At 47.3% G+C, this 20,151-nt stretch overlaps 1 protein-coding gene across 1 annotated transcript in view; it reads left to right on the top strand.

The window, feature by feature from the left end:
- The first annotated feature begins 4,624 nt into the window (after positions 1–4,624).
- Positions 4,625–20,151, top strand: part of MAN1C1 (mannosidase alpha class 1C member 1) — a 65,566-nt gene continuing 50,039 nt past the window's right edge. The window contains exons 1-2 of the mRNA XM_042793642.1: positions 4,625–4,947; positions 5,731–6,749. Of these exons, the coding sequence (XP_042649576.1) occupies positions 6,174–6,749 (576 nt within the window). The 5' untranslated portion in view covers positions 4,625–4,947; positions 5,731–6,173. The remainder of the gene's footprint in view (positions 4,948–5,730; positions 6,750–20,151) is intronic.

Here is a 20,151-nt window from a genome sequence, read left to right as displayed (position 1 = left end):
AACGTCACTATTAGTTTATCTGTTCTTATAATTTACAGCCTGCAGATCTCCTTGGCAGCACAAGGTGCTCAACAGATGCTGATGGGATCATTTGGAGGAGGAAGGAGGCTGCTCCAAAGAGCCATGCCTTAAACATGTCTTTCTGCACCTTTAATATCTACTTTATACATTAATTTTCTTGTACCATATGTAGGTTGGTACTCCAGGCTGTGTCTGGAGGGAACTGACTTTGTTGGCTGAAGTCATCTGGGCTGTATATCCACTCTGTCTAGGTGACATTGCCATGGTTACATTATTATTACAATTTAGCCTTTCGGGTGTTTTATTAGAATTACCTCCTACCAAAACAATCCCAGTAATCCATCAGCACATGGTCTAATCTAACAAGCAATCATGCTTTCCACCCTTTGTTCCTTAAGTAACACAAGGCAACAGCACACTCTCCTAGGTTAAAAGCAAGTTACTACACACAGTGTGAAACTGCAATCCACTTCCACATAGCAGATAACAAAGTTCCTAATTATCTAGGCTTCTCAGGAGCCTTGTGTCCTCTGCTTGTATTTCTAAAACTTTCAAATAATCAATATCAGACAGATTTCTTCTGTCCTGAGTCGTTACAGGCCATCAGGGATTGTTTCACTCATTCTCACCATGTGTAGATGAGCCCTGCTTCAAGAAAGTCTAGGGCTGTTGCTTGCATAATGTTATCAGCCAGTTTAAATGTATGGATTTCCCCTTATCTGATCACAACCTGATAAAATGACGGTAGCTGCAGTGGGCTTGACAGCCTACACACATCTAAGCCTTTAAACAGACATTAGACCTGGCTACTTGCAGGTGAGGAAAAGCAGCCTTGGTGCTGCACGGGGAAGGAAGATGTCCCTGAAACGTTCCCCACTGGGCCGTGCGTGAGTAAGAGCCCAGGGTGGGAAGAGCCAGCAGCCATCCCACACGGCGTGAGCCCTCCGTTCCCAGCGGGGCACTCGGCAGATCATAAGATCAGGCTTCAGAAAGCTGAGCAACAAATTAGGCTCCACACCACGGTGAAGTGTCAGAAATCTTTTAACTACGTGGCAGAAGATGGCACCTTGTTCTGTCAACTGCCGTGCTTGTTCTTTTAGAGGTAAAGGATTCTTTCTGTTTTAAAGCTGGCAATTTCACCAGGTTTTGTTGTCACTATCTATACTTTGTAGTAGCTATCAACAAAGTTTAGGTGTCTGGTTTACATGCTGAGGCTGCCCTGCTTTAAGGATGCATAATGTACTATCCCCTTCCACTTCAGTGAAACAAGGATGGGTTGCTGGGTTGGGTTTTTTGTTTTTTTTTTTTTGCAAAACTAACTATGTTGACTCTGAAACTGTCAGTAATACAGAGACTTTCTTCCATCTGCCTGCTTTATACTGTCATTGCTGTGATGCCTAAAAATCACAGGTTTGAGTGGTTCTGAGAGTCAGAGAGGGCTTTCTGGCTAAGAACTGGAGTGCTATTCCAGCACGAGAGAGACATCCCACCACTCCTGTAGCCAGAATGGGAGCATTTTCTACAGTGAGAGGGGAAAAAAATATCAAACCTACTTTAACAGATAGGCTGGAGGCTTGAGCATAATTATCTTGCCAAACTCTCTTGCTTTGAGTATTATCTATCATTCTGTAGTTTTCTTCCTCACAGAAAGGTACATATTAAATTCTATTTTTCTTGTGGCCATAAAAAAAAAAGTAATTTTCTCAAAATTATTTCTTCCAGTCCCGCTAAAAACAAGAATCATAATGCAGCAGGACCCCCATCTTTCCAGTAATTACACTCCGCCTCCTAACTCTTTCAACACCCATTTCTCAATTTATTTGGCTTATGTCTGGAGCTGCAGTCATACACAGAGACTGGCTTCTCTGCCTTATTATTACACAGACTAAATTGTTTTTGAAATGTAATTAAACATTTACCTTGAAGACAATGGTTTGTCTTCTTTAAGAAGAATGATGTCTTAATTTAACCTAATTTAGAAAACCTTTAATTTCTAAGCATTTACCTTCAAGACAATGTTATGCTAAACACACACACAAAAAAATAGATTTCTTAATTTAACCTAATTAAAAGATAAGCCTTCAACTTTTCTATCACTGCTGTAAAAAATGAAGAGCTAGGCACAGCCTTTCGGTTTGTTCAGAACTGTCTATTTTATTATCCCTCTGGTTTGTTCTCAGCTGTCGATTTTATTATCCTCCTTGATGCCCCCAAATCCTCTTAGCAAGCAGAGCTATCTAACCTTTTCGGTCCGGGGGCCATCTATAAGAAGATCAAGGGACCACCACCACAATAGTACAGGGTTTCAGTTTGGTGGGGTTTTGTTTGTGTTGTTGTTTGGGTTTTTTTTTATATAAGGCTCAGACAAAATACAGGCTGCTGCTTGAGGTCTCCCCAGGGAAGAGGAGATCTGAGGAGGGTGAAGGATTATTTTCATTGAGTCTGAAGCTGAGGCAGGGTGTTAGGTGTTGGAAGAAGGGATGATGGAAGCCCATGGAGCGATGGATTTGTGCTGGTGCTAGTTGCTGGGGCACCACTGATAAATGCACAAGGCACCGCAGCAGTAAAAACCCTCCCAGCTGCATAGATGCTCAAAATAATGTAACCGGCAGCTGGCTTTCAGGTTTTTCCCCCTTCTCCTGAGCTGCCTTGCAAAGGCGTGCAAAGAAGCAAAACCAAATCATCCTTTGCAAGCAGCTCCCCTGGGCTCCAAGAAGCCTGTGGAGCATCTGCTGTGCTCAGCGAGGCTCCTGTGCGACCTGCCAAAACGGAGCAGCCAAATCTACTCCCCTGTCCCTCATGGTGCAGCTACAGGGCAGGGAAGGAAGAGCAGCTGTGCAGAGCTCTCTTCAAGCAGCCGCTCTGGAGGAAACCATACGTGGTGGCTGAGCAATGGTGCCCGCATCTCCCTCTTGCTCAGGCTGAACTGGTCCTGCCTGCAAACCACAGGGGATGGTTCAAAGGACACATTTCAAAATGAAATAATCAAGATGTAAATTTGGCTCTGAGGGTGGTTGCGTTCAAGGTCCACTGGGCAGCCACCAGGCAGCTAAAAGCACAAGTCTTACTTTTTAGTTTTATTTTGACTAGATGAAAACCTGAAGCAGTTGCGGAGCTGTTAGGAAGGATAAGGCAGGATGATCACTGGCCTTGGGCATCGCTCAGTTCATAGCTGCTTCTGAATCCTGCTCCTGGAGCTGCTCTGCCACCTGCTTTATATCACTTAAAGCACTTTACACAGGAAAATTACTACAAAACTGATTCTCAGCTGAACAGTTCAAAATGTGAGGCCCTGCAATGTGCTCCCACTAGACCCAGCAATCAGATCAGGTATTTCTTTCCTGTGGTGTTAGTTATTCATGAAGGAGCACACTGAGTGAAGGAAGATGCAAACAGCAGATGATTTCCTTCCTTGCAGCTCCAGCTCCTTTCCAGCCTACAAAATGTTCTCTTTTAGCTCTTCCAAGTTTAGTCATATCAATACTTCGGTGCCTGCAGTTTACCCTTTCCTGTAAACCTCCTCCTGCTGCAGCTCCTCTATCTCATGTTTCCAGCATCCAAAAACCACGTCTGGTGATTTCCTCCACCCATCCAGTTCTGTTTCAGATGCCTCCAGTTTGGGGTGATGCCTTTTATTTTCCCCCCCCCCTCTTCTTTTCTGTTGCTAATTCTGCAGATTTGGGTTTTTTTTTTCCTAACATTTATGAGCAGAAACACTTTGGTTCACCATCTTCACCTCTGATGCAGTATTACCTCATGAGGTGACTGCCAGATTTGGCTAGTGCTTATATGGTGCTTTGAAGGTTAAGACAGGCAATGAGGATTTAAGTATTTGGGATTCAGATGTGCTTCATAGCAGTTGACTGTGAGCTCATAAAAAAACAAAAAGGACAGGGTTTTTTGTGTAGAAAGGTTGTTCCAAAGACATGTCTGGCCCCTCTCTGAGGCCCTGGTTCCCCTCCTCATGCCAAGCAGTGCCTGCCAGGCCCCGAGGTCCACATCATCACCAGGGTACAAAACCCCCTGGGGGCTTTGACCCTCTGGCACACACCAGACCTCGGGCTGCAGGCTGAGGGAGGGGGGCTGCGTGGTTAGACCCGCCGTTCAGAAGTCCTCAGAGCGGGTGAGGTGAGGGAAAGGCGACGCCACCTCCCCACCACTCCGGACGAGCCCTCCGCTCCCTAAACGCGCTCTGCGCCCTCAGCCCTTATTTAAAGTAGCTGGGCCCCCCCCCCCGCCGCTCTCCGCCAATCGCAGCGCGGATGGGCCATTCCTCGCAGCCAATGGAAGGCTGGCTGGAGGAAAGGGGCGGGGCGAGGCGCTCCCCCAAGCTCGAGCCGGGCAACTGTGGTAAACAAGCGGGCGGGTCTCCCGGCTTTCCTGGCGTTTGTCCTCTCGCCAGCCAATAGCGAGCGAGGGCGGGGCGTGGCCCTGGGGGGCGAGCGTCACGGCGGGCAGAACCTGGTCTGTTGATTGGCTGGCGGCGCACCTCCCCCCCCCCCGGCCTACTCCCCCGAGTGACCGTTGGCGGGAGGGGGCGGAGCGGGGGGGCGGAGCGAGGGGCGGGGCCGCCGGCGCTGTCGCAGTGAGCGGCGGTGGAGGCGGGCGGTGCGGGCGGGCTGCGTGTGCGGGCACCGGGCAGCGCAGCCCGGCGGGTCCCCTTCGGCGGGCGGGAGGTGAAATACAGAGGCCTCTAAGTAGCTTGATGCAGTTAGGGACTTCCCTCCGGGATGCTTGGATGAGCAGGAGAGAGGAGCTGCCTCCCCGGAGAGCCCGGCGGGCAGCCAGGCTCTTCCTCTTCTTAATTTAGCGGGCGCTTGTGAGCGCTGACAGCAGCGAGGGGTTCTCGCTTTTTGAGATGCGCGGGCAGGACTGAGAAGATTTTGCTCACTGTAGGACGCAGAGTGGCTTGGATTTGTCAGAGGGGTGAGTAATCAGGGCTGGGGGTAGGAAAACGTCCGCAAGCGGGTTTGACGGCGTGTTTGGGGGGCAGCGCCGTTCCCACCCGGAGGAGCAGGGGTGATCTGGGGCTTGTAGGAAGGTCTTTAAAACGTGTCCTGCTTTTTGAAAGTGGACCTGCTTTTTTTTCTTTTTGGTGGTCTGAAAGTTTCTTCCAGCGCACATAAGGAGAGGATTGGGGGGGGGGGGGGTGCATAATTCTAATAGTGAGGCAGAGATTTGGGAGAAAGGGGGAATTTGCTGGGATCTGTTTAACAAAACCAAAACCCGTAGATTTTTCTGCGTTAAGAAACTTAGCCCGAGCCGAGCTTTCCGCATGGCTTGTTTGCAGCCCCATCGTCTCCAGCCCTCTGCGGGCGAAGGCAGCTCCTGGCAGCCTGGTGAGGAGCGGAGCAGCCTTGTGTCTGTCTGTCTGCTCTCTGTCCCTGGGCACCCTTCCCTTCCCGGGGTTTTCCTCGCTCCTCGTCAGACCGCGGATCCTCCTCTTGGCCCGAGGGCTACCCCGTCAGAAGAGCTCGGTAGCCCTGAGCTCTAAGGGGATGCTGCAGAGCTGGGAGCTGCTCGCAAATTAGAGTTGATGGCAAGTCCGGAGAGAGAGAAAACGAACTCGTGTGGCTGGAGCGGGGTGGGGACACATGGCTAGGGAGGCGGCAGAACCTCCGGGACAAAGGCTTGTAACGCCGGCTTGCATCCTTCTCGGTGTTGAATGAACGCGCTCTTCTCTCTCCCCCCCCAACCCCCGCCTCGCAGAAATGCTGCAGCATGAACCCACCGCCTAGAGAGAAGGGATCGCCCCTCCTCGGCACCGCTCCCTGAGCCAGCCCGACAGCCGCCGTCCGGCGGGGAGAGCCTGCACGGGGGACTGACAGCGGGAGCAGCCCAGCCCTGCCGCTCCAACCGCCCGGCTCCGGCGGGATGCGCTCGCCGCCGCCTTCATGCTGGAAGGGGGGACCCTGAACCGCCGCTCCGCGCCCTGCGAGCCTCTCGGGCAAGGACCCCCGGGCAGCGGCGGGGCCCCGCGGCGTAGCCCGGTCCGGAGCCCTCCACGTGTCACCTGCCGGCGGTCCCCGGTGAAGGCGCCCGCTCCAGCCGGTGGTGCGGGGGGACATCCCTGAGCCCTTCGCCGCAGAAGCCAGCGGCGTCCCTCCCGGGGAGGCGGCGGAGCCCGCCCGGCGGCCGCGATCCGGTGCCCCATGGTGGTGCTGCGGAAGCTGCCGGGCATGCCGGGCTGGCCGGCGGCGCTGGGGCTGCGGCTGCCGCAGAAGTTCCTGTTTCTGCTCTTCCTCTCGGGCCTGCTCACGCTGTGCTTCGGGGCCCTCTTCCTCCTCCCCGATTCCTCCCGGTTCAAGCGCCTCTTCCTGCCCCGCCGGGCCACCACCTCCGCCTCCTCCTCCTCTTCTTCCTCCGCCTCCTCCTCCTCCTCTGCCTCCTCCTCCTCCACTCGCGACACCGACCTGCCCCGCAGCCCCCCCGCCGCCGCCGAGCCCCGCCACGCCAGCCCCGCCGCCCCCCGCCGTCTCCGGGAGAAGCTTCGCACCGCCGCCCGCATGGCCGGCCCGCCGGCCCACACCGCGCCGGGCTCCCGGCAGCAGGTGCAGGGCGGCGAGCGGCGAGCCCAGCCCGCCACCGGGGCTCCCCCAGCCCGGGAGACGCGGGCTCCGTTCCGCTTCGACTACGAGCGGTTCCGCCGGAGCCTCTGCCACCCGGTGCGGGGCAGGCGGTCCGGCGAGGACCCCGAGACCCGCGCCCGTAGGATGAAGATTAAAGAGGTGAGAGCCCGCGCTGCCCTCGCCATCTCCTCCGGGCCGTGTCCCCCCCCTCAGGCAGCCCTCATGGCCGTGTGTCCCCCACCCCCCCCCAGTCAACCCTCAGTTCCCTCATGACTCTGTTCCCCCCCCTCAACCCCCCTCCCCGCCATGTCCCCCCTCAGTCAGCCCTCACATCCCCTCATGGCCATGTTTTCCCCTCAGTCAGCCCTCACATCCCCTCATGGCCATGTCCCCCCCCCCCCCTCAGTCAGCCCTCACGTTCCCTCATGACTCTGTTCCCCCCCCCTCAGCCCCCCTCCCCATGTCCTCCCTCAGTCAGCCCTCACATCCCCTCATGGCCATGTTTCCCCCTCAGTCAGCCCTCACCATCCCCTCCTGGCCATGTTCCCCCACCTCAGCCCTCACATCCCCTCATGGCCATGTTTCCCCCTCAGCCCTCACGTTCCCTCATGACTCTGTTCCCCCCCCCTCAGCCCCCCTCCCCATGTCCTCCCTCAGTCAGCCCTCACATCCCCTCATGGCCATGTTTTCCCCTCAGTCAGCCCTCACGTCCCCTCATGGCCATGTTTTCCCCTCAGTCAGCCCTCACCATCCCTTCCTGGCCATGTTCCCCCCCCTCAGTCAGCACTCACGTTCCCTCATGACTCTGTTCCCCTCCTCAGCCCCCCTCCCCGCCATGTCCCCCCCTCAGTCAGCCCTCAGCTCCCCTCACAGCCTCGTCCTCCCTCACAGCCCCCACTCTCCTCACACACCCGTCACTTCCCCAGCCATCCCCCCATTTCCCACACAGGCCCCTCATGCCCCCTTTTCCCTCCTTTTCCCAAAGAAGGTGACAGGAATTGGGGGCTGTCTCTTTCCACAGGGGTGTCCTGCAGCACGGCCCTGTGCATGCAGAGTGTGCAGGAGGACATGTCTTCTCTCACTGGAGAGGAAATGTTAGGGCAGCCTGATAGGGTGTGACTGGAAATTAAAGAGCTGAAATTAGGCAAAGGGAAATTTCAGCTTGGTTATTAGGAAAAAAACTTGCTCAACGGGAGGTGTCTGCAGTTGTGCAAGAGGGCTCCCTCCTGGGGTATCGGTGTAAATCCAACTGCTTCACACAAAAGCTGGTAGATGACAAAAGTCATGCTGGTCCATGGGGCTGGAGGCACGGGATGTGCCCTCGCAGAAGTCGGGGAGGAGCTGAGAGGCCAGCTGTCCCGGTAAATCGTTTTGTCACTTACTCGGTGTGGAGCTGGCTCGGGACTTGGTACCCACGAATAGCGACTTGAAGGCTACCCTTGCTTAGACCCCACCGAGCCTGGATCACCTCATCGGTGGAGTAACAGGGGTGTAATGGAGGGGAGAATTTGGCCTGGTGCCTACAGCTTGTGCGTAAAAGCCTGGCAGCCTCACAAACATTGCAGAGCAATCTGTGACCTAGTTAACCAAGAGCTATAGATTCTGTGTAGTATTTGATTGTGTTTGTCGTATCTTTTTCTATGATGGATAACCAACTTGGAGTGAATTTTGGGCTAGTAAGAAGTGCCAATAAGTAAAATGCACAGATTTAATTAAGCAGAGTATAAATTTCCTGGGTTCTCTCACACATGTGTAGGCATTCAGCAAAGATGCTGCCCCAGGTTGAACAGAGAAGGAAGTCAGAGTAGCACACCAAGGGCTTTCATCCACTGTAACCTGCGTTTTAAAAGCAGTTTTTTAAAGCTCTCCTGTCAGTCATTAAAACAAAGCTGCACCACGGGTAAAATTCTGACTTCTCTGCCAGGCAACCAGACACAGCACACCCAGGGGTGCTGAGTTTCTTTATGATCCCAGGCGTGATTGAGCCATCCTTTCGTTCTGCATCTTAGCTCCAGGGTATTCAGAATATTCCAGTACCTGGCCCTCCCGTGTGCTTGGAGTTGTGGAGCGTGTGCTTGAATACACTGCAGACTCACACTTTCAAGGTATGCTAGGATAGCACAGCACACCCATGAATAACCTAGCTTCCAGTCTGTACAAACAAATCAAATTGGAAATCAAATTTATGAAAGCTAGTGGAATTCAGTCCTTTATTTGTAGTTAATTATTTTTTAAATATAGGATTATTTCAAGTTGTATGGATTCAGCCCCATCTGTTTATAACAGCCATAATCAGTGCTGGGTAGCAGAGTTAGATTTTTTCAAGGATGAGAATCCATAAATACTAGTTTTATGCTGACAGCTAATTACTCTTCAAACAGAGATCTTATTCCTTAAAAGTGCCTGCACTTCTATTTATTCAGAAAGAGAGAGGGAAGCAAATATGGTGCTGAGATATGAGGCTGAATGTGCAAAACAAGGGGTGGTTACATCTTGTGGAAGAGATAAGGTGTGTCCTTTTTTTGTGAATCAAAAAGACATGAAGCAAACAAACCAAGAGAGGTTAGAAGACAAATGCTGTATAAAAAGAAACAGATGGGTAAAAAAAAAAAAATGCAAGGAAGGAATAAGTCAAGTCATGATAACAGCATTTGGGTTAGCAAATACTCTTCACATGATGCAAGAGATGCCAGCAGAGGCAGGTAGTGGGTTTGCTGGTGCTGTTTTAAGGTGCTGTGTGCAATAGCAGCAAGTAGCTTTTCTCTCCTTCCAGAGATTTAAGCCCTGTAATTTGCTAAAATGTGTTCCAAACTGTCCTGATACTGAAAGTTTTGTTGTTTTTTTTTTTTTCCCCTCCCTTAGGCCATTCTTACAGGTCAGCACTATAGAATGGGGAGGATGGATATGAATGGGATTTGTTGTTGTTTTTTTTTCCCCCATCTGTCTGCCAGAGCCTAGATGAAAGCCAGGAGAAGAAATTGGTGCATGATCAATGACTAGAGCTGCTGGCCAACCTAGAGATTTGGAATTTTCTGTTTTCTCGTAGGACCCTTCAATCTGAGCAGGAGTCCAAGCAGGCATCCCACCCAACCTGTAAGCTGCTCTTTTCTCACCTAACCTCTAAACTGCTAGATGTTTCAGGCAAAGAGGGTGTGTCATTAGTTTCTCGGCTGTTATATGTGGAAAGCATTGACTAATGTAGTCCTGCTAGACTTTTTCTTCTTAAAAGATAGTGTTGTCCCAAGTGTGAAACCCCCCACTGTGGTGTCTCCTGCTTTTCTGCTGTTTGGGGAAAGCTCTGAGCAGCACTAGGGGCACTGGAGCTCTTTGCAAATTAAGGAGTCTCACCGATGGTCTGTCTGCCTCACTGACTTGTGTGCTTTGAATGCTGTGTTTTCTAGTAGTGCAGAAAGGAAAAAGCAAGTTGAAATGGCATGTAGAAGTCTGTTAAGTAAATGCTGCAGTGAGCTGAGCTGATGTGTGCGTGCAGGTATGCTGCTTTGCACTGGTGGGTAACTTGGCAGAGTGGCAGACTTCTTAGGTTCGACTTAGCTTTTTAAAGACAAGTCCGGAGTCAATAAGCAGTTGTTTTCCTGAGAAGGGAAAAAGAGAGCACCTGTACTGCACAGACTGCTTACTGCAAAAGGTCATTGGTCACCTGGAGAATTGCCTAGGATATACTGCTGTGTGTTACTGTGGGCAGCTGAGTACTGTGGGCACTCTGACCTTTTGAAGAAAACTGCAATAAAACCAAATAACAATCTCCCCATGCTGCAGGTTGGGAAATTTAAAAGGGCCTGAGATTATTCATCTCTTAAACTGACCTCTGGAAAATGTATTAGTTCTGTAATTGATCAGTCATGCATGGCTTCAGGGAATAGCTAATTTTTTACATGTGCCCAATACTAATCACTGATGTTCAAAAAAAAAAGAGAAGTGGTTGTGGTCAGAAAGTAACTGCAGAAGTGCCACAGTGGGATTCCATATTTATTTGCTCTCAACAATTTCCAGATCAAATTGGCTCAGTGAAAAGTCAAAATTATTTCCCTTCCAACTGCCGCTACTGCAAACTCAGCCTCAGATCTGGGAAAATCAGACTGTGTGGTTTCTGCCTTTTGCATCATAACCAGTAATAAAGATTTTGCTGTTGGAGCTGAGCTGACAGTTTTGCTGATGATGGATGAAGCAAAACAGACTGCTTCTTGCTGTACTGTTGCTGTGTTGGCTTCTTGGGTCTCACAGGTAGGGAAGAGGTGGGGAGAGAGAAGAGCATCTTTCTAAAGTATTTTTATACCAACTCTACTAAAGCCATCCGGTGCTTAAGGACAAACCCTGTAACCAGCTAGACCAGAAAGTGCCCATCAATGAAATTAAACTAACTAGCTTGCTTCTAGTCATGAGATGTGAGAAAAATGTGAACAGTGGAAGAAATATACTGTTTTTTCTTTTCCCCTTTGGGTACAAAAGGCAAGTTTCTTTGCCTGATGTCTAAGAATACCTAATACCTTAACCTGACAGTGTCCTTTGTCCCTCTCAAATAAGGAAATACGTCAAATTCAGGCAGGCTTTTAGTCCTCTGCTGGGATTGTACCCTTGGGTTTGACACATGCATTCATTTCCTCTGGATTAGTAATACTGAAGCCTATTTGTTTTACCGTGCAGTTCTCTTCATCCTGGCTTTTCTTCCTGTCCTCACCTTCACTTGCCTCCCCTTGCTGTCTGCTGTCCTCTAAAAAAGATGTATTTGCTTTCAAAAATCAGACCCCAGGGAAGAAGGCCATCAGAGCCTGTGTACACCGTTACCCTGCATCACTGCAGATTAGCAGGCACCTTTTAAGGTAGATCAGTCTTTTAAACACAAATGTCTTGACAGTTTCTCACTGAAAGATAATTGGCAAGAAACAGGAATGTTATCAGGGGCTCAACTTTTGTGGAAAGTTACTTGGTGTTGGTTGATGAGGTCCCTTTGTGTGGTTTTGACAGTCCTGAACAGTGATCCCTTCCACAATGAAAAAACATGTGTTGTTGGGGCAGAGCTGGGGAAGTGCTGCTTGTTATCCTCCTGAATTTGTGCCGCAGCCCTGACCTCTGGTGGGAGAAGTGTCTGGTCAGATGCTCGCTCAGTCTCGCACATCTTCAGGGAGGCAAGCCGTGGGTATTCTCAAGGGATTTTACATGGGTGCACAAGCACCAGGAACTGGCTTGTGATCACCAATTTACCAAAAGCAGGGCTCAACACTCTTCTCAGTTTGAGTTACAATTGGCCTGTTGGTACAGTGCTGTGAATCACATAATCAGTCGTCCCTGAGCCATCTCATTTCTGTAGCCAACAGTGGAAAGATTTCAGACATCTCCCTTTCCCTACACTGTGCAACTTCTATTCTTCCATTTGGAAAAAGTGCCTTTTTCTTTCTGTAATCTGAGGATGAACAGTACTACAAGCAAATAATGTAATCTGTCAGTGGCTTCAGTACGTGAGTAGCACCACGCACAGTTCTAGATGGAAGTGCACCTCCCCACACACATCTTTCTCACTGAGATCCGTGGAAAACGTCTCATCCTTTGTGCTGGTCAAATGTAAACCCAGTGACTTCCAACAGACTTACTTTGAACAGCGAGGGTAAAGAAAACTGTTCTCGGTAAAATACTTATTATAATGGAATAGAGCGATGATCTCAAACCAGTCAGGTATACTGTGATCAGATCATAATTCTTTCTCTGTGGTAGAAATACCTTTGCAATGAGAGAATTTCCGCGCAGTTTGAAGCACTGACTGGCTCCAGGCTTGCTGGAATTTTCCTTTGCTCCATGCTCCTTTTCATGCATTTATTTACTGAACCTGTGAAAATGTATACTGTAAATCCCACAAATGGTGCATACAGTGTATTTTTTGCTTCACTAGCCTGCGGTGGATTCACGCAAACAGAATTTAGGCTTAACCTGTCTCAGCCTCTTTCAGTGGTAGGGTATACAGTTAATTGACTAAAAATGTATTTGTTCTGTTGGCATAATGCATGAATATAGAAAATACTTCACGTGCTGTGATCCGTGCTGCAGTGCTGCCTGCCTTACTGATGCCGATGTTACCTTAGTGCAAGCTATTACTGATGTTACTTGAGCTGAGGGCATTTTGGAATACTGTGCAATTTGAAGACATTTGTTCTTATCCACAAAATTTAGCACTGAAAGCACTTGTTCCACAACAACTAAATTTGGTGCCGGGCTAGTTTGTAAGCTGCCACTTAAAGACAATGCACTATTCGCACAACAGCAAAATTGTTGGAGTGTGGAACTCTCCAGGCAGATTACAGATAATGACTGAATGCAAGTGCTGGACATGGTGAAATGAGTCTCCAGGACACACACAAGCGTGTTGTGCAGAAGGACCTACACCTTGCAGAATTATGTCAGTAAATACTTGCAAGCTCTTTGACAGTTCTCAAATATAAAGACACGGGGTTTAGGGCAGTGGGGCTGGAGGCTGGCTTGGTATCATCCTGCTGCAACCGCCTCATGTAGCCACAGGGAGCAGGACCAAACGCGGCCGTAGTCCGAGCAGGGGGGTCACATAGCTGGGTGCGAGGGGAGCTGGCCTGGAGGGTCGAGCTCCTGTCACCCCTCTGTTCCACCATCAGGCTGGGGACTGTATATATGCAGTTGTGCAAATATTTACCAAAAAGCAGTCACCTCGGTTAAGATTTCATCTTTCCAGCCAAAATATTTATAGACTTCTGAATAACTTTCTAATCAGCGATTAAATCTGTCCCTTAATGGGAGAAAGATTTTTGTGTCTGGTGTTCTTTCCTTTGGATCGGTATGCAAGTCTTTACCAGATGATGTTAATCAATCATATTTGTTTTACTCTATCAGTCTATTATTGTTAGACTGTTTATCATTTTGTTTTGATGGTTTTTAATATGTTTTTCAGTATTTAAAACAATTAAGGTTTTGGATGGGAGACTGAGAGGGGGAAAGGAGAATGTATCTTAGATCAGTCTGTCATTTAGCTCTGAATATAAAACTGACATGAAGCTGTCAAAAGGAGAAAGCAGGAAAGAGTGTTCACGTCATTGGTGGGAAGAGGAAATCTTGTGCTTGGAGCATTCTGATTTTTAAACTTGGGAAAGAGACTAAATTTACATTCCACAAAAAAATATTTTTCACTGAATGCTGTGAATGGATTTGGCATGAGGAGCGGACGCACTCCCGTGATTGCTGTCTCTACTGCATATCCCCTTGGCACTTCAGTTCATCATATGACACAATATTTTGGAAGGGCTCCAGAGAAGCTGTCATGGGCAGTGGTGTCAGTGATCCGTGCATAATGCGAGTGTATTGTGTATGATGGACCCAAACCACTGTAGGAAAGAGCACAGTGGGAACACTGAAGGACTGGATAATAAACATCCTCTATTTATGGGACAGGGATGTTACTCATTTGTACCCTTACGAAAGGGGGCAGAGCACCTACTGTTAATTAGAACAGGACACTTGGTCCTGGGTTCTGTTCCAGAAGGCAGATTCATCATGTCACTGTATGGATCCAGGATGCACCTCTGTAAAATGGGCACAATATTTTTAAATCCCTAACCCAACAAGCTATTTACAAGTCAACGCTGTTTCCTCTCAGGCACTTCAGCATTCCCTGGCAGGGCACTGGAGCGTAAGTAATGGCTAGAGGTTGCACTAAACTGAAGTGACTTTAGTGCTTCCCTTTTGCATCTACTTATCTTGACAGCAGAGATGCAGAGTCCCTTGTGTGTGTGTATCTGCTGCGTACTAGAGCCAAAGGAGAGATCTCGACAGTGTTTGAAAAGGGAGGGTGTGCTCTTAAACTTACTTCTTCCCTTAGCAGAAAGATAAAGCAAAGGGTTTTCAATGAATAGGAGTCTGGTGTGCTGAAACCCCCGTACATCCTTAGATCCCCCTTGTGCAGTTTGTGACTTTTCCTATCCCTGTGCTTGTAGTTCCTTCTGTGTCACCCACCCCTGCCCACTGGTGTCTGCTCTGCCCCGTGTCCCCCCTTGGCTGTGTGGGCTGGAGGCAATGATCCAGCTCTGGGTGCTGGGCTGCCCGCTGCTCAGCGGGCTGTGGCTGAACGGAGCAGGAGCTCATGCTGCTCTTCTGCCTTTAGCGGGGTACTCTGTGGGTCTCTCTGCCAGTCTGCTGGTGATTTGCACTGAATTTTAGTTTATTTGTGACCTTTACCCTCTGTCAAACCCAATTGAAGTTTTTCAGCTCAGAAGTTACCAGGGAAGATGGGCGGGAGACAGCAGAGCAGAAAACAGTTCTTGGCTTATTTGAGCTAATTGTTCTGATGGTTGTGATTGAGTGGGAGCCAGGAACTCGTTAGTTCTAATCTGGCCTCCAACACTTCTATTGCATGGCCATAGAGCTGTTGCTATATTTTTCTCTCTCTTAGTTTATTAGTGGGTAGGACGATATCCTAAGAGTAAGGCTGCAGTGAATAATAAATGCATGAGATTTAGAAATTCTACAGCATCTCATCATGCCAACAGCACTTGCACAGGAGGATGATATACAGGGAAGCTATATGTTGAGTACATCCTAGAGAATGTCTCTAAGAGCTGGTACTTGCTTCAGAGGAAGTCAGTGACAGAACTCCCACTGATTTATGGAGCAAGATGGCTCTGAAGACTGACTGTACTGAGAATTGGAGCCATGTTAGTAACGTCTGAGCAAACCATGTTTAAAACAGAGTTCTTGCTCTAATTGTGTTAACATGATTTCCCTGGGCAGTAAAGAAAGTGCATAACCATGTACTTTGCAAAGTAACAAAAGATAATTATAATGTAATCACATTTCATCCATCCTGAAACCCTCCTACTGTCTGGGTTAGCCAGCCCAGCTCACAAATTAAATACTTCCAGTGAAAATGGGATGTTTCTGGCTCTTCTTCCACTCGAGCCTCCATTTTCTCCGCAGTTATCTAGGAAGGACACATATTTATGTTGGTAGTTCAGCTTTGTTCTAGATGAACCCAGACAAATCTTTGGCTGATTCCTGGTGCTGTTTTGGCTTTCTTGAAGGCCTTCCTACAGCACTGAGGTAGTGTTAGGATTCCTCAGGCCTGAAACACCATAGTTGTATTTGATTATCTTCTCTATCAGACATTTGTTCTGCATGCTAGTGAGCCCTCCAACAACCAGAACATTGTTGCTGCTGGGCATGGATCTGCCCACTCTCATCAGTGGCTGCACAGTAGAAGAATTCAAAAGATTGTTTTTTTGAAAGGCAACTCCTTGGCTGGTATAGGATAAAGCAGTAGACAGCTGTCTTCTCTTCTGGATCTTTCATTTCTGGATTTCAAAAGACTTAAACAAAATTTTGAGTTGAATATTAGGATGAAATTTGGTAGGCAGAACAGTGTGGAAGCTTGATCCTTAGGTCCTCAAAGGAAGCATGGCCGGAGCAGTATGGTGGGAGCCACCTCTACATTACCAGGGCCATGGAGTCTGTGACCTAGGAGGTGCCTTCTGTCTCTAATTTTGATGAATCTTTATGGTTCTTTTCTTTAGTTTATTACCCAGATCCCCTAACTTGCCATTCCTTGCTTTATTCTTTCAGCAGTTCATTAATCATTGTTGTATGATGACTGTCTAGTGCAGTGCTGGAACGATTCCAGGGCCAAGCCCTGGTCCCTGTCGTGATGGGAGGTCAGACTAAATGAAAGTGAGTCCCCTTCATCCTGCCAGCTGAATTCTAACATTGTTCTAACATCCACTTCACCAACTTCATTTTTATTAAAGATCCAGTATTTGCAACCTGATTTGTATGATTTATTGTTGACTGTGGGACTCTTGGAAGAGTTTATCGGCCTCTGGCTGATAAATTTACTACTGTGGTCCAAGAATTTCTTGTAACACTTTTGTAAGCTGACAACTCTGACATAGGGCTCTAAGAAGGCTGTGAGCAAGTTTCCTGTGTCTGTTATTAACTATTACCTTTGATAAATTATTGGACTAATCTCTGCTGACTACTTAATGCTTGAGAATTGCTCTGTTCCTCTCTTCAGAAGTTCAAATCACAAGTGACTCTCGAAAGGCAAGAGAAGGGAGAGGACAGCAACGCTCCAATCTGTCCCTCCAAGCAAGGACTACAAAGACAGATGGGGAGCAGGTGAACCAGCAAGAAATCATTAAACTAAACTCATCCTCCCAGATCTCTCCTGTTAAGCCATCCAAGTGTGAGATAAAGCACGAGGTGTGCTGGCAGGTCTCAACTTCTCTCTTTTCTCCTGTTCCGACATTTGGACTGAGACAAAGATGATTTTCAAACAGATGTTCCTTCTGCTCCCTAAGTCCGTTCTCACAGTGCAAAGCAGGAGCGATGCAGGGTAACTCTTGGCCTGTATTTACATTTTTTCTTTCTTTCTTTCTTTCCTTCCTTCAGTTATCCCATCTGCTTATGACTGCTTTTTGGGCCCTTGAGCCATCCATGTGTCAAAAGCAATTCACGCTTTGCCGGTGCTGGGAGGAAAGAGGCAGATCAGATGCGCGATCCTGAAATAGAAAGAGTGAGACACGTATATTGAGCCGCTGAGTGAACCTGTGACCGTGCTAAGTTTTTCTTCCAATGTGAAGGGACTCCGTTCATATCTTACAGTGTGGGTCCCTTTTCCAGATTTAAGGGCCTAACAGAGGCCTCTTCAATCTGTTTAGCTTGTCATTAGCCAAGACTGTACCTCGAGCTGTGGTGTGAATCAGTTTGATATATCCACCTGGCTCCTTACAATGACTTAGCAACTCAGTCACTCATGTTCCAAAGCATCTTGCTGTGTCCCAAGCTGAGAAATCTCTTCTTCCAAAAGAGGATGTGGCTGATTGTGAGGGTGGTCTTCACTTTTTATATCTGAAAATGCTTTGGAAATGTTTCCTTGGCTGAACAACAGCTTTTCAGCTGTCCAACCTGGGCTGCTAGATTCAGAACCTTACACAGAACCCTGGATTTCTGGTGCATCATAATTTCCATAACTGTGCTTCGCGGTCAGGATATTTCTTCTCTGGGTGAGGAAGGCCTTACTGACTTGCCTCAGGACAACTCCGTGGAAGATTTACACAGAGAGAGTCTCTGGTCCCTATTTCTTTCACTTCCATTCCCACAGAGTATTCCGGCCATGGTCCCACATCCAAGACTCAGGAGTACAAGGCCTTATATCCTCTCTGTTTTGTTTCTTTTCATAATTGATCTGTTTGACATCTGTCCCACAGGTAGGCCTGATAGGTTCTAGAGACATTTTTTTCTTTTATTTTTATTATTTTCCTTGAAAAATAAAAGAAAAACATCCTCGCATTTTTTTTTTTCCTTGCAGTCTGTCTGTTTTTGGTTAGTTATCGCTACAGCTTCTTTTAGAGCATCCCCTTGGGCTCTGGCTCTCCAGAAATGAGAATCCTGTGCAGATTGTATCTTTAGGGAAAGAGAAAATTACTTACCTTGTCATAATGCAGGTCTGGAAAAACAATCTTGCTTAGTGTTTGTTTCCATCCACCTTCCCTTTTTAACGGGGGGATATTAAGGTGAGGAGCTGATGGATTCTGGCCTGGATTTTTAAGTGATCATTGTACCTCATTCACCTGGGATGCTGGTCACAGTTAAGGAGAATTTGTAGTCTGTGTGTAATTAGGGATTTATGAAGACCCCGTGCTGTACCTGCTTGAAGGGACATAGTTGAAATGTAAGAGCCTTCAAGGCAGCCTATAGGTATGTCACAGTGCCCAAAATCTTAAGAGCTAGGGGAATTTCCTGCATGATTTCTGCTGCAGGCACAAAACTCAGGAGGGGAACTCTGAGGTGACATTTGAAGAAGCACAATTACTAGGTAAGTAATTTTTTTCCACTTTCTTTCCTCAAAGCATGCTGGAATGAAATAGTAGTCACTAAGAAAAGCCATTACCAGACTGTCCAACCTAGAGTTAAAAGGACTTGAAAAATCCAAATACTAGTGTCACACAAAGTACATTGCTTGCTTTCTGGGTCCACCTGCCATCCTTTGTGCATGCAACCCCTGGCAGTAGCTGTGGAAAGAGTTGCAATGTGTTTGACAGATATCTCCTAATATGCAACTTTGTTAGCAAAAGTCATCTTGTGAAATGAACCATTACATTAGAATGTAAAGGTAATGATTTGTGACGTTGCAGTAGTGTTGGGGAAAATATTTGCTTGATACGCCTCTCTGTGCGTGAAAGTCTGTATATAAGTATTTGGATACATGGCACCTTTTCTCTTCCAAAGTGCAGCACATCTAATAATTCCTGAAACTAGCATCATGATAAAGTATAGCAGTGTGATGTAGTTCATAGGTATATTTGAATACTTTTAAATATCTAATATTAGAATGTTATTATCTAGTATTTCAATATTTTACAAAAAGAGATTGATTTCCTGTTTTCCATTGTTACTTGAACATGTTTTGATATCTTGTCCTTTGAAAGCACTTTTAAATGCTACAGATACATACTGACAACTTAAATTCCCATTTAAGAAATCTGTTTTGGGTGGGAAATCTGAATGCATGGAAGCAGTAAACCAGAGCTAAGTTCAAATTCTACACAATATCAAATAAAAAAAAAAAAAACCAATGTTTTATAAGGACCTTAAATTTCTTTTCTAATTTCCTCATACTTACAGATATTGCTCAGAGAGCTACTTCTGCCTTCCTTCTGTGATAATAGCAAGGGACATCATAATTATTCCTATGGTTTTAAGCTCATCTTTCTTGAAGTGTCCTCTCTCCAATTTTTAATCTTCCCTGTATCTCGCCATTCGCTTTCTGTATGTTTGCTGGCACAACATCTTCACTTTCATCTGCATCGCACAAGCTGTAGTTAGATTTGCTCTTTGACACTGACCCCAATTTTTTGCAGTATGCCAAATTACCTTTTGAATATCCATCTATAGAAAAAATCATCCATCAAATTTAATAGGGTCAGTTCCTTTGGCTAAGACTGCTGGGTGCAAACTGGGCATCTTGGATTGCCTTTTTGTTCAAGTTCTCTAAACCTCGTGACAGCAAGTGCTTGACTAGTAGTTAGAGGTAACAAGCTCAGGATGAGAAGAATCTTCATCGTTTTTATTGCTGGCCTTGTTGTACAGCATCAGCTTCGGTCGTGCTCTGGAATATCATATGTTTGATCAGTTATAGAGGCTCAGAGGAAATATGAAGCTGACAGCATTAGAGTGGCCGAGAACACAAATACCTTTTATTTCTATTAGAATTTTCCACAAGCTTTGATTCTGGGAAGTGAAGGAGATGAGACTATAGCATTTCTCATCTCTCTACTAAATCACCCTGTGCTTTGGTCTAGACTTCCAAATTTGTTCTCAAAACCATTGTCGTCCTCTTACAGTCTAGAATCTCATTAAGAAACTAACTGCAAAATCAACTGCTATTGCTGACATGTTTCCTGATTTAGATGCAGCTGGATCCAGCTGGGTCTTAATGCCTGAGATAGTCCTATCGAAGGATTTTTTTTTTTCCCCTCTTGACACGGTTAAATCTAGTTGCATTAGGAATTTAATTAGGAGTTAGTTTAATTGTATT

This window comes from Tyto alba, unplaced genomic scaffold (assembly GCF_018691265.1).
Source record: "Tyto alba isolate M040663 unplaced genomic scaffold, T.alba_DEE_v4.0 Super-Scaffold_20, whole genome shotgun sequence".
Lineage (NCBI taxonomy): Eukaryota > Metazoa > Chordata > Aves > Strigiformes > Tytonidae > Tyto > Tyto alba.
The sequence above is the reverse complement of the archived record's forward strand: the minus strand, read 5'-3'. Positions and strand labels throughout refer to the sequence as shown.